This window comes from Physcomitrium patens, chromosome 11, assembly GCF_059467195.1.
Source record: "Physcomitrium patens ecotype Gransden chromosome 11, ASM5946719v1, whole genome shotgun sequence".
NCBI classification, from domain to species: domain Eukaryota; kingdom Viridiplantae; phylum Streptophyta; class Bryopsida; order Funariales; family Funariaceae; genus Physcomitrium; species Physcomitrium patens.
The window spans coordinates 16,759,100-16,774,184 of NC_143420.1; the positions used below are offsets into that span (position 1 = coordinate 16,759,100).

Below are 15,085 nucleotides of genomic sequence, written 5' to 3' on the forward strand. Positions count from 1 at the left end.
ACTACTGATCAACAAGCGTCAACAAGCTCTGTTGAACAATTACCTTGTCCAACGCAGGCCTACGAACTAGCCATTAGGGCTTCGCGGGATGACGGAGACGCCGACGTGACGTGGAGCCTCCGACGCTTGACGTGGACACCGACGTGGCTGACGACGTGGCATCAGAGCAGGGCACCCATAACGCTCTCAATGACCTTTAATATAACAAACACACTGTTGTTATTGAATTGTTAGAAGGCTGTATCCCGTTGTTCGAGGCTTGCATAATATTGAACCCCCACCAAATTATTTCCAAATACTGTAATGAATTAGGGTTTAGAGTATAGTTTTTGATTTTGCATTCTCGAAATTATGAAAAACCAGGGTCCGATGGGCTATTGAAAAGTGCAGTCGGGAACAACTAAAACAATAAACATGATTCACTGTTCTTCACAAAGATTCAGGTTGTGATGTCTTCAAGTATAAGCTACTAAAATCTTAAGAATTAAATGAGAGTAATTAACCCACCATGTATAAATCACTATTGAATAATTTAGAGTTCCTTTTTGCCTTAAAAAGCTTAACAAAACGTCTAATTATTCAAGTATTGAAAATGTAACGTAAAATTATCAAAAATATTAGACAATTTTTTTTTATAGATTTTTTAAATGATTGAATATTCAAATAGAACCTTTTACTCATAAAAAATTGATAAAATTTTATATAAATATATTTTTATTATTAATATTTTAAAAAAATATATCTAATAATTGCTTTAAATTTGAATGAGAACACAACAAGAAAAACAATAATTAAAAAAACAAAAAATATATAGATATATGTGTGTGTGAATATATATATATATATATATATATATATATATATATGTAAATATTAAATTTATTATGATTATATGTTAAAAGTTTATAAAGATCTAAAGCATGGTATATAAAAACTATATCTATAATAACATAAAAATATAATTTCTATTCTTTTTCTTTTTCTTCTTTAAGAAAAAGTTCAATCAACACATTCTAGATCTTCTACCTGAAATCCAAATTACTTCTCATTGCAAATTAAAGATTAAGCTTACATACTTTCTCTACTACCAACTTTAATGAAAACTACTTATGCAAATTTGTCTCTTTTTTCTTATTTGACATTAACATAAACATAATTTATTTCTTGCACCACTTTATTTGTTTTGCATGATGGTATTGTTTTGTAATTAAAAATACATGTAAGTTTAGAATCAGGTTCTGATAATTATACTTGCAATTTTATAATCATATTATAAAATTTGTATTTTATATATTATTAGATTTATGTTTTTTGTATATTTTTTTATATTTTTTTTCAAATTTCTTATTGTAGATTGCACTTTTAATTATGCCTTTTGGACAGATATGTTTTTAAGCTATATAAAATAAAACTAAATATAAGTAAAATTTGATAAAGTAGAGTATTTAAAATAAAGCATTTCAATCTAATTTAAGACTTTAACTCCCAAACTAAGCCATTGATAGAAGAAGATTTGAAAAGGTTTAAAAATTAATTGTTGATTTCACTAGCAGCAATATAATATACAAACTTAGTAAACTTTTGTTTCAGATGTAAAATTGTAAGTTATACTATATTTAATAATTATTATTATTATATGAATAGTATCATTTATCTACTTACATACTTATATGATTTATTTTTTGATTATTTTTACTATTTTTTTAGCTTTTATTGCATATGTATTAGACTAGGATCTATTATTTGATAATCCACAAGACAATAATATTCTTATTTACCAAATTTTTGTTAATTTTTTTTAAAGTTATACTTTAAAAACACACATTGATCATTATAAAGGTTTTTATTTTTATTTTTATTTTTAAAAGAAATTTAAATTCATCTATTCAACCTATAATTTTGATTGAATTATATCCATGCCACTTTATATTAGGATTTGTTTGCAAAAACCACTAATTTTCCTAGAATAAGGTTTGGATGATGCTTTAAAATAAGCCTTCAATGGTTTTTCTTTGCACAATTAGAGAGGCAAGTATTGATAATGTTTTACAAATTCCTTGCTTGAGAGTATTTTGCTCTTCAAATAATTTAAGAGGATTTGTCAAATTTTACTTGGATGGATGATTTTAAATAGCTTTGTAGATGAATTTGATCCATTTATAGTTTACCTAAAATAAAATTTGGATGCAACCTTAGAATAAGGTAAATTAGGTATTTCAAAAAAAGTCCTAGTTTAAAGTGGTTTGATTATATTTAAAGATAAGTAATAGAGAATTTGTAATTGAATCATTTTGTCAAGGACATGAATTACAAATACTAAAAACTTCAATATACTCTTGTATTATAGGACAAGAGTAGGTATTCACTCAAAGATAGAACAATATTAGAATTAAAATGCCTATTACTAAAGAAAATAAGATTAGACATTCTTGAAATAAGACTAAGAATAAAAAAGATATGGGCTATAGTGAAGAAGGCATCATCTTACTTCCATATATACTATTTAATTAAAAGTTATGTGGTGATATTCTATAAGACCTTTCATACATGTTTAATTTACAAGATAATTTTTGTACATGTGCACAACTTGGCCTATTTGTACCTAGAGTTGCCAATATATGTCACACATTGCTAATTTCTTGACAAAGTTTAAACTTATCTAATATCCACAAATACATAAAAAAAATATCATCTATATCAATAAATCTTTTAAGATGCTTCTATATAAAATATTATCAAATTTATATACTTCTACTTACTTCTATTTATACCAAAAATAAAGATTCAAAAAAGATATGTAAATAAATAAAAATAAATAAAAAAGAAATGATAAATAAAAAATAAAAAATAAAAATATTTAATAAAAAATAAGAATGGCTATTTCTAAAAGGCTAGAAAACTAGAGACTCTTGAAATTAAATTAAAAGCAAAAAAAGAGTTGATAAGAATAAAAAAGGCTTCAATCTTGTCACTATATATATATATATATATATATGACATGTGATTAACTTGTTGGCCAAGTTTCTAATCTATCAATCACTTATAGACATGTATAAAGTTGAAACCACATTTATGAAGCTTCTAAAAACCGTCTCCAAAAGATATTTTAAAATTAAATTATTTTTATATATTTCTATCAATTCATATTTTCTAAATAACTATAGATATATCTATGATATTATCTCTTTTTTTAGAAAGAAGTTCCATGAAGAACAATAATCATATGTTGAGAAAATCTATGATGGAGCAAAATTATATTTGACACATACTTTGATCATTCATCCTTTTGAAGGTAGTTGATACATCCTCTTAGCCACTAATAATATTTCATTTCAGAGCAAGAAGACTATCCTATTATTTAATCATTATTCAAACCTTTATAATTTCTTTCAAATAAAACATTTGTAACACCATTAAGAGTCATTCTCACTTCCAATAAAATCCTCAAACATTGAAAGTTTCTTCCAAGGTCATGACATAAAACATATTGTATCTTGTCATCTATTTAAAGAAGCATCAAATCATGGATGATAATCATAATTAATAAAAAAAATTATTTATTGTGAAGAAAAATATATCGTATTATTATAGCAAATTTTACCAATAATAAAAGAATTATTTTATTATTTTATTGGTAGTTGATGGTATATCTTAAATACAACTCCAAAACTTAGTTTATAAGCTTTTTCTCTCCATTAATTTGAGAATGAAAAGCCAAAGAAAAATTTATATCCACTTTTAGAATCTTAAAAAAGATTCTTTAAAATCTTAATATAAATTAAATTTTACTATCTAATATAATATCCTTGAACAATCCATGATAGTAATAGAAGTTGTCTAGAAAAATTTTAGCCATTTCTTCACTTATGATAGATTTTGTACATGGTATAAAATATACTATCTTGATAAAACAATCTACTATTACGAATATGAGATCATACAAATTTGAGATTGAAAGATCTATGATAAAATCCATAAAAAGAAAAGACCATTGTTGTTGTAGAATAGGATCAATAAGAAGAAGTTCATAAGATCAATGACAAGGAGTTTTTTTTATCTTAAGCAAATATCACATGATTGTATAAAGTCTTTATTTACCTTCCTCATTTGACGCCACCAAAAATTTTTAGATATTAGCTCCAAAGTCTTGTTGTATCTAAAATGTCCAATTGCTAAAAAGTTGTGATGAGATTAAAGAACATATAATTTAGTTTTACATTTTAGAATGTATAATCATCTCTAAAAATAGAGTAGATTATTCTTCAACTTGAACTTAGAAGTATCATGAGACTTAGAAAAATTATTCTTAATATTATAAATAAAATGATCAAAGGATATTTTTGAATGAACTTGCTTGAGAAAAGTTTAATCAATAGTCAACATTGATTTCATGACTCAAAGATAAAAATACTCTACTTTAAAGAAAAACATTTGTTCTTAATCAATAGTTGCATCTCTTCATTTTGATGCAAGTTAAGAATATCTAAAAAGAACATCTCACAAATTTTGTTGTTTTTTGGATCAATAAGTGATCTTAAAATTACATCTTGATAAAAACATGCTTCAATAGACTTGGTACCAATTTAGAATATGTGAAATAGACACTTTCCATCTTGGCATATAATCTTTATATCTCTTAATTTTTGTAATATATGACAAATATAAAATTCATATTCATCAATATTTTTAGAGTAGATTAAAATATTATCTAAATAATAGATAATAAAGTCATCAAAAAATCCATGAAAAAAATCATTTAATAGAGATTGAAAAATAGTTAATATATTTATGAATCAAAAAAATATGATATTATATTCAAAATATATATATTTAATTTGAAATATAGTTTTTCATTCATTTTTTTCATGCATACCAAGTATGCTTTTTGTATTTTTGTATAAATATTTATTTGATTATTTTAGTCAAGATGTCTTAAAATCAGAGTTAAAAGGTACCTATTCTTGATAATGATCTTATTAAGTCCCTCTTAGTCTATGCACATCTATAAAGATAAATCATTTTCCTTTACAAACAAGATAAGAGCTTTTGCTAGAGATTCAGACTAGTATATGAAATTCTTGGTCAAGTTCTTATGAATGTATTCCTTCAGTGTAACTAATTCATTATGCAATAAGTTATAGATTGGTCCAAATGGCAATTAAGCTCCTTGACGATCAATTAAAGAATCAAAGGACAATGGTCTAAAAAAAAAAAAAAAAAAAATTCAAAAATGCCTTAAAAATCTTGATATTAACTAAGGATACCACTTGATATTTTTTTATCATCAAAATGAACGTGGCGTGTATAGCAAAAGATGATTTTTTTTTGTAGTATGCATGAAAGCTCTTGCGTGTAGAAGTATATGTTTGGATATACTAGATTTATGTATTTCTACTTGACTAATGAAAGTTTAGATTAAATTTTTAAAAAATTTAAGATTATAAAAAATCAATCTATTTAAGGATTATAATTTTTTAACCATGATAATTATAAAATAGTCAAGTTGGAGAGAGATCTTATTTTATTAAATATTACTATACTATTATAATCTTTAATTGCTACTTCTAAATAAACATTCTTATAGGTAACATCTTTTGAAGGTAACAAATGACCATCTATGACTTTTATATATACAAGTTTTATTTTCTTGACTAAAATGTGTATATATATATATATATATATATATATATATTATAAATTCTTTGTCTATAAAACAAGCTCAGGCTTTTGAATTTAATAAGGCAAAGAATTTATGATTATTAGGTTTTAAATATATATCTATTATAAAAGAAGATTCAAGATTTGAGGAGAAAATAGGACCTTTATTAGATGTTGCACATAATTTCAACTACACAATCCTTATTATAACTAGGAAAACTTATTTTTTGATACATTATCTTCTTTGGCAATCATGCTCCTTATTTTGTGATTGCTTTGTTTTTTTGGACAATATTGAGCAGTGTATTTAGTTTCTCTACAATATATGTATAAACCCTTTTGATGATGTTAAGTCTTTTTTTTACTTAGTAAGAGGTTTAAAATATACCATATAAATTTGTATTGATTTTAGCCTTGATGAATAGGTTTCTAAAAGCTTAAGAATTATCATTATTACCAAATTTGTCCTTTTTTAGCCAAATCTTTATTCTTGATGCCTTTTAAATAGTCAATTATTGCTAGCAATGCCTTAAGCAATAAACTATTTTAAAGTATTTACTTTTGACATCGTCAGTAATAAATCTTTGATATTATTCTTTAACCTATATCCTAATTGATTGATAAGTGCTTTATTATTTCAGTCCATATCACAAGCAAGATTTTAGAATTCAACAACATATATGGTGGCTAATCTTGATATTTATTATAAAGATAAGAGTTCAATTTTAACTACTCTTTTTCAATCACTTTTTTCAAATGTGGCTGTAAATACTTCTAAGAATGAATTCAAAAAATAAAGCAATCTTGAATCCTATTTCATCAAAGATGCAAATTAAAAGAAAGTACTTCTAGATAAAAGTATGTTTATGAATCCAACTTGAGTAAATCCATCAAGATATTGGAAAGTATGCAACTTTAGACAAAACTTGACTTATTCCAAAAATCTTCAAAAATTTGATCTTGTTCCATCAAACTTTTTAGGCATAATATTCCTTGCCTCTCTTGTATTTATAAAAGAAAGACTTCTTGAATTTGGTTGTGAAATCAATCTACTTGCTTCCTTTAATTACACAACTTCTTTGCATAGACTCTTAACTCTTTTCATAGGCGTAAGAATAGTATTTTTCTCATTGGCATTGATGATGCATGAAATTTCCATCTTAAGAGTATTAAAAAATTTGTGGAGATCTGCAATAGTTGCAAATATGTTCTCACTTTCACTAAGTGTAGCATCTATGATTTTTTCTTCTATTCCAAATAACTTAATAAATCCACAAGTCAAATTAGAAGAGGGTAATTTAGAACCTGTAATATCAAATGAGAATTTTTACAAAGAGGGATAATCCACTCTCTTTAAAAAATAATTATTAAAAAAATAAATGTTAATTCAAGGTGAGTAGTTTGTAACCTTTGAAACAGAAGAATAGAAGTGGATGAATCTACTTATTTCTAAAAGAAAGGCAAGAACAATGAATTAACATTCTTGTTAATCCATCAAGAACAAAAACTCAAAAAAAATATCTAAAGAAGTAAGAAATAAATTAAAAAGAAATGAAAAATTAAAAATAAGAAAGTAAATATATTTAATAAGAAATTAGAATGGCTATTGCCAAAGGCTAGAAAATTACAGATTCTTGAAACTAGATTAGAAGCAAAAAAAAATTAATAAGAATGAAGAGGGCTTCACCCTTGCTTCTATATATACTATCTACCTAAGAGCTACATGGCAATATTCAATAAGACCACAAACATGTGCCTAATTTGTCAGACATATGTCTTAACTTGTAAGGCAAAATTCCTATAAGTGCACCACATTGTTAGCTTTTACCACAAGATATCAATACATGTGACATGTGATTAATTTGTTGGCAAAGTTTCTAATCTACCAATCACTTATAGACATGTATAAAGGTGAAATCACATCTATGAAGCTTCTAGGAATCTTTTCTACAAAATATTATCAAATTATTTTTTATCTTCTTCTACATATTCACATTATCTATATAATTATAGGTATATTTGTGACAATTTAATTTTGCTTATCTAAATAATTATAAGCAATAATTAAATTTATAATATTTTTTTATAAAATTTCTATAATATAAAAAAATAACCTTATACACGATATTAAGTGGTTTATAAAAATAATATAGTAGGTATTGTTTATATATTTTTTAATTAAATAATATGATATTAATATATCAACTTATTTGTAAGAAACATTCAAGAAGACAAATAATAAGTTGATTCTAATAGTAGTTTATACATCTTGAAGAAGATTTGAAAAACATCTTGTAAGTATCATTATATGCAAACTTAACTATATATGTTAAAAAAGTTATTTAATTAAATATATTCACATATAAATATTCTATTATAAATTCATTGTTTTATTCTATTGATAATAATAATATAAAACAAATAATTTTTATAATATGATGTTATAAATTTATATATATATATATATATATATTCTTTTAGTTTTTGTAGAAAGTAATATTTCTAATTGAATTACCATTGTGTAAGAAAAATTATTAATATAATAAATAAAAAACTAAAAATTATTCTATATATATATATATATATATATACTATATATATATAGATATTTATGGATGATATAGCTAATAGTTTTGGCAATGACATATTTTTTAATTTTATATGTATGAGAAGGTAAATTTAAAAAAATAATAGAAAAATCAGATAATGATTTTTTATTTTACTTATGATGCCATAAATATATGTATAATTTTTTTGTTTACTTTTATCATTAGTATAAATTTACAGTAATGTATCAAAAAATATATGTATAAATATTTAAATATATGTTATTTATAAATATTTGTAATAGAATAAGATTTAATTTTCTTTGAATGACAACAAAAATCTATTTTGGAATCAATCTTAAGACAATTTATGCTTAATAATTGCTATATATATATATATTTTTTTTTTCAATATACTTTCAGTGATGTTTATATTATTAAACATCATATTTTTAAATATATTTTATAGTTAGGAGGATAATAAATAGACTCAGCTTTTTACTAAATTGGCCATGATGAAGAATATGGTAGTCATGATAAATGTGGTTGATTTTCATAGGTTTTGGGATCCAATAGTGGAGAAATGAATCTAGATGTCATTTGTTTATTTCTTGATGGTTAGAATAGGTGAATAAATTTAGTAAAAGCTTTAATCTATTTAACATTCCTCTCTCTTTCTCTCTCTTTTATATATATATATATATATATATATATAATATTTTATATATTTTTTAATTTTGCAAATCAAATAGATTATGTATTTTGAGATTTTTTTTTTTTTTTTTTTTTTTTTTTTTGTTTAGTTTCAATATCATCAAAAAAAATTAGAATTTTAATAAATAAAATAATGAAAAGAAATTGATGATGAAAAAATGAAATATCTTATAAGATCATCTAATTAACTAGTAATTATAACTTTCTACAATAAACTTTAAGCTCTTATTTCTTTATTTATCATCCAAAAGAATAAAATGTAAATTAGATATTTAATTATTAAAATCTGAAATTGATCGAGTAGCAGTGGAGCATCCTCATTGTTAAAAAGGTTGCAAATTTCAAGGAGAAGAGTTTACAAATAAATATTTATAGTGAGAATTTCAATAAGTGGATGGTATTTGGAACTCTATCAATAGGCTTTATAAATTTGAATAATATCATTATTTTATTTGGATGAGTAAATCAGAATACTCCTGTTCAATTATATGCGTATACATACCATCCCACATAAATTATAATGCAGCAAATGTTTTTAGTAAATTAGTAAGTAATCAATAAAAGCTTAAATCGTTATTTTCTTTGATATATCCATTAGATTTTAATGATTTAATTGTCTTAGGTCTGATATTTGTATTAAAAATTCATCTGAAAGTTGAACAAAAGTTAAGAAGAAATTATCTAAATATACTATCAGAAAAGAAAATTCACATAAAAATGTTATTTTAGAAATGTCTAATGAAGAACCTTCTATAATAGTGAGGTGAGATGAGTTTCCAAAAAATGGCAAACCGCTGTATGACAATATTACTGTGTTTTATTAGATGTAGAGATTCAAAGAGACTTCTCACGCAGAGCTGTCTCTACTTCTACTTTGGCCACAAGCAACACAGCAAAAAGAAAGAAAGAAAATGGAATGTTGCTTAATTCCAAGTGTAGTTTCTATTTTCAACAAACCCTTATATTGAGAAAATATATCTTCTCAAAACTTGAATCACATGAACATACTCCAGTTGTCCAAGCTGAGTAGGTGTTTTTTGCTCATTTCTCAAAGATTTTCCTCTTATTATTGTTGACTGCAATGATGCACAATACGAAGATCCAAGCAGAATGCAAAGTTTGAGTATTGTGGGGGACGAAGCTCAATTGGAAAGCATAGGTCATGTAACTGCACAAGCTCTTCCATCTTTCAAAGAAAAAGGAGATAAAGGGCTAAGTGTGAGCAATTTTGCAAGCAGCAAAGAAATATCTTTCTTGAAGCTTTCCAACGAAGATGGCTGGTTTGACGCCATTGTGATAAATTGATGTGATGATGCAATGCCATTCAGACCTCCTCACAATCATTAAAGCTTCAGGCAACAATATCGTACACTACGGTAATAGCTGAAGTAAAGTAGGGGGGGGAGTCTCATGGCCCATCACTGCGAGTCTGATGCGTGCTCTCGATAGTCACCTAGCACTGCAGAGCGGCGAGAGTACAATGCCATCGAGTGGATGGGTGTCATCCTCCGGATGGCGGTGCCTAATCCTCACAAGGACAGGCCTGCTTGTGTTCCTGGGACGCTGAACTTCGATGGCGAGTGGTAAGGTTCGTTTTGAGGTAAGGAGTACCCAGAAGCGAATGACGACAGTCAGCCTCAGATCTGCTGATGCTGTGGGTGAGACGAGACCCCCGAGTAGTTACGTGGGTGCGTGTGGTTAGAACGTTGTGAAACGGTTACCGTCTCATTGTCGGTGTAGCACAGTTGTTCAGGGGCGGAAAGGCGAAGACAATTCAAAAATCAACATTGTTGGGTGAGTATATACGAGGGGGATCTATTCCATTGACACGTGTGCTTAGAGTGATTTCCTTGTGGCACAGTCCTCTAGCCCACGGAATGATCATTCCTGCTTCGGCTAGTCATGAAAGTATGCTCATACAGAAGGCATCTCATTGAGCCTAGCACTGACGTGGATGAACAAAATACAAAATACAACTGTGAGGGTATATGGAGATATATGGCTAGGGTTTGATGAGGTTAGTATCACGTGTACTTAAAATGCTCAGCAAACAACCCATCCCTCTATCGTTCGATAATCTCACCAGCACGACATAAGCACCAATTAGAAAAAGAAATGGATTTAGTGACTAGTCAATATCAAAAATATGCTTCACTGATTGTCTGTGACTCGGCAGTCACCGCTGAAAGTACATCTCTTTCTGATTACTTAAAAAGAAAACACGCTAAGCTGTCCAAAACGATTCTAAAAAAACGCACAGCCCGGCCCCATGACCAGGGGATTCTGACGAGCGAGGCAACCATGTTCATGATTTTTGTCAAAAGCCCCTGAGCAAAGGGTCTGTAGAGGCTGTAACATGCAGCAGTACAAGAGAGACAACTACCACGTATGTACAAAGACAACCTACACAAAGTCTTTCCTTTCCCGTACAATCACCACACATCATAAGGGAGGGACACCTGCGCTTCATCAACTGATTTCCACAATCGTCCATGGGTACTGCAGAGTCTGTTGGAGAATGATGCGGCCTCACAACCCCAACTAGTATTCTTGTAAGGTACGACATTACATGCGGCACCTTTGAAGAAAAGATGACACCCCTGCATACTTATAACATTTCAACGTGATTCCTCACAAAAAGAAAAGAGTTTATATCTGAACTCCAAATTTGAAGTGACCGGCAAACTTTCGATCCCTCACGCACATGCATTGAAAAACCCGCCAGGGGACTTCAGAAGCCTTGCCAGCCCTTCGAAGTCCTCGAGGTACATAGACAGCATCATTGCCAAAATGCGGCATTCACTGCCGACAGAGGGTGTTATTCAGGCGACAGAAGAAAGGTGATGCCACACCATACAGGACTATGGTCGGCAAGCTCAGCATGTCTGCATAGACATCTCAGTAATAGTGTGAACCATCTCCCGACCACATTACCATGCAGGGGCTGAGTGGAGAATGTGTGCACATCCCTCTACCATGCCCCACCTTCACAGGAAGTCCTGAAACGCATATCGTACCCGAATCCGATGATGTCACTGATGCATCCACATGTACAGAGATGATTGTTTGCTGAAGGGATGAAAGACCCTCACGCATTGAAATCATACCTGCTGGACGGAACGAAAAGGCCTACATGAAAGTTTCTGGAGACATCCATACAAGGAGTGAACTTCAATCCCCTAGCGCATGAGAGAAATGGTGTCATGAGGCGTCCGAAACGCGAGGAGATGTCAAGGGGAAGAGCGTTAACAGCTCAGGCTGTTGTCGAGGCCGTTCAGGAGCAGGTTGCAAATAGAAAATAGGGTCACGGTCGAGTCTAACTTCTTCTTCCCTTGGTCGAACGCAAGGTTGTCCCTCGTAAGAAGTTGGTGTAGTTGGAGCATGCGAACTTTCGAATACGTCTTTGGTTAGGGGAGTCACAGGACTGGCAATGCAGGAAGGAAATTTCGGCGAAAGGTCTGGAGTGGGTGAACCACCACCATAACCGGCAACGCCTCTTCGAAATGCAGCTGCGGCACCCAGCCCCTTCACGTCCAACTTTCTCATATTGGACTGTCGTCTTTCATGCAGCTTAAATGCAGGCCTTCGTGCGCTCAAGTCACCCACAGGCTTGGGTATAAGACCACCGTACGTGCCATCCATCTTGAGCGCGTTGCTGTCACCTCCTCCTCGGGAAGCTTGGCGCGAAGGTAAGGTAATCGGGAGCTTCTCTACATCTGAATCAGATGCTCCGGTCAACTTCTGCACAAGCTCTCTGAAGCTCGATGTGTCCACTTGTACGAATGTGGTTGTGGATGCAAACTCTTGACTCCCATCCTTGTCCACCAAGCTCAGAGACCCAAGCGCAGACGTTGGACTTTGAGGCACCTTTGTGGTGCTCCTTGAGGTCGGAGATGACACTGGCGCTCCGCAATTGGAGTTGCTCGACGTTCCACCACAGCTGAACGCCCCGCCTCTCCTCATCTCTACACCCTTCTCTGCAACACTCTCCAAGCAATCCCGGATGCAATCTCACCCTTGAAGATCGGCGCTTGATCGACAGCTAGCAACCAAACATTATCCTCCACTGACGAGCAGACCCAAGACATATAAGAACATAAACACACCCCTAAGCTGTCGCATAGCTCGCAAAACTACCCTGAAAACCGCCCCGCAAAATGTGCTAAACTTGTATGAAGACTATAGATAGCACTCCCAAAGAGAACCCAATAAACAGATGCAACGATGAGCTCATTGGTGACCCAAAGCACAACCATAATCCCCAAAACACATCCACGAAGTCCACCCACTGCAGTGTCGTTCAAAACCTCCAACAGAAAAAACAAAAACGATTTTTAACATAATAAAATAGAATAATTATAATAAACAATTTATATAATGCCTCGCGTGAACGACGAAGGGGGAAAAAAAAAAAAAAAAAAAAAAAAAAAAAGCGCAACGGTGGGTACCAAACCGGCACGATAAACGCTAACCTGCGAAACCTCAACGAAGATGCGCTCAAGAGCCAAGCCCCCGAAATACGAAGACGAAGCGAGAGAGCGGAAGGGCAAAGCGGGCTGACTCGAAGACAGCAAGCGAAGCGGGGGAAAGGGGGGAAGTGCGCAAGAGAAAGAGAGAGTGCCGGAACAGATCGAAGGAAAAAGAGTTTCCCTACCTTTACGGCACATGGAACGGGTGTTGACAACTCTCACCCGCCCAACGTCCACCCGTCCCCATCCATCCCCACCCGTCCCCTACCCTTGCTCTCTGACATGAGCTGCCCGCCTGATACCCTCCTTACCATCCCGATACCCACGCTGGCCACAACGCCTCGGATTATATTTAGATCGGGAGGTGTTGACCTCTCGTTCCTTTTCTCCACAGTCTTGTTTCATCGCTGTGCGATGAAACATTTTCTTGTGTTGTTGATCCCTTCAGGTGCTTTCAAATGAGTAGGCCAGGGTCAGCCGAATTTCCACTCCTCTTTCCTGCACCTTAAAAAGAAACTTCAAATCCCAGTGCCGTTCTCTCAGTTGACTTTGTGTTAACGCTGTTTCTGCTGCTGCTGCGCCGTGGCTGCGGGGTGTGTCTCTCCTCTTTCTCTTCCGCTCGGTACGAAGTCTCCCCTGAGTTCCCTGCTTCAATCTGATTTTGTGTTTGTCAACGTGGAATGTTGGATTCTATGCTGCTCTGAGATTCGAAGTGGCTTTTCTAACGGCGAGCTTGAACAAATGTGGCGACGTCGCGCGCGTAGGCGATTCTGAACCGTGGCTTCGTACCCGACAGGGGGATGTGTACTCTCCTCTGAAGCTTCTTCTGCTTCTGCTTCGCTTTCTTTCTCCCTTCTTCCACGCCTCCGTTTCTCCCTTTAATAATTTATTCCCCTCTTTTTATTATCGGTAGTTACAAGAATATTAGGAAGCGAAACAAATGCCTCTATCTCATTTGATATATGTCTACAGCACAACAGGCTTTCAAAAGGATGACTATATACATGTATACAAGAAAGAGTTAATATGAAGTTTCTATTAATTTTGAGAAGCTCACCAAAACAATTATCACAGAACAACATATTTTAAATATAAAAAATAAAATTGTACGCATCATAGGATTGTTCCTGAAGTAACTATTTCAGACATGGAATTTCATTTTTTTAAAGATAGTTGCAAATTCAGTCTCCTTTAGAAAACACAGTAAGAAATATAATACGCACATAGTATTAAACGATCAGATGCGTATTATAAAAAACCAATTATTCCTTGATCACTTCCTTGACATGTCATTTGGACATAGATGACCGATTTTGACATTCTATTATCAGACGTATATCTTCACAGATGTTTAAAATTTGTTTTTTCTGTGACTAAAACGATTCTATAAGTTATTTTTTAATGAATGTACTTATTATACCTTTCAACCTTGCTATATGTATATAAATATAGAAAATGTAAGCTATGTTCAATATTTTAGATGTTGCAATAATTTCTGTAATATAATCAGTTTAAGTTATAATGTACTTATATACAATGTATCTCACAATCCATTCAGCAGGATTTTAAACACATAGACAATGAACATGTATTGATATCTTGTATTTGTCAAACACCACACTCCCCCTAGTTGGTGTCATTACTACCACTAATGTCATTGTACAGTCATTTGAAACTAAATTAACTACATCAAAGTAA

General features: G+C 31.1%; 1 protein-coding gene and 1 long non-coding RNA gene across 2 annotated transcripts; one reads left to right on the plus strand and one right to left on the minus strand.

Annotated features, from left to right (window-relative positions):
* Positions 1–11,054: 11,054 nt before the first annotated feature.
* Positions 11,055–13,529, minus strand: LOC112288978 (VQ motif-containing protein 31). The gene has a single exon (XM_024533797.3). The coding sequence runs from the start codon at positions 12,879–12,881 to the stop codon at positions 12,120–12,122; it is 762 nt and encodes a 253-aa protein (XP_024389565.1). The 5' UTR covers positions 12,882–13,529; the 3' UTR covers positions 11,055–12,119.
* A 329-nt stretch (positions 13,530–13,858) lies between these two features.
* LOC149988174 (uncharacterized) lies at positions 13,859–14,452 on the plus strand. Its single transcript, XR_016505330.1, has 2 exons — positions 13,859–14,009; positions 14,152–14,452. It is a non-coding gene; the product is annotated as an uncharacterized LOC149988174 (long non-coding RNA).
* The last annotated feature ends 633 nt before the right edge of the window (positions 14,453–15,085 follow it).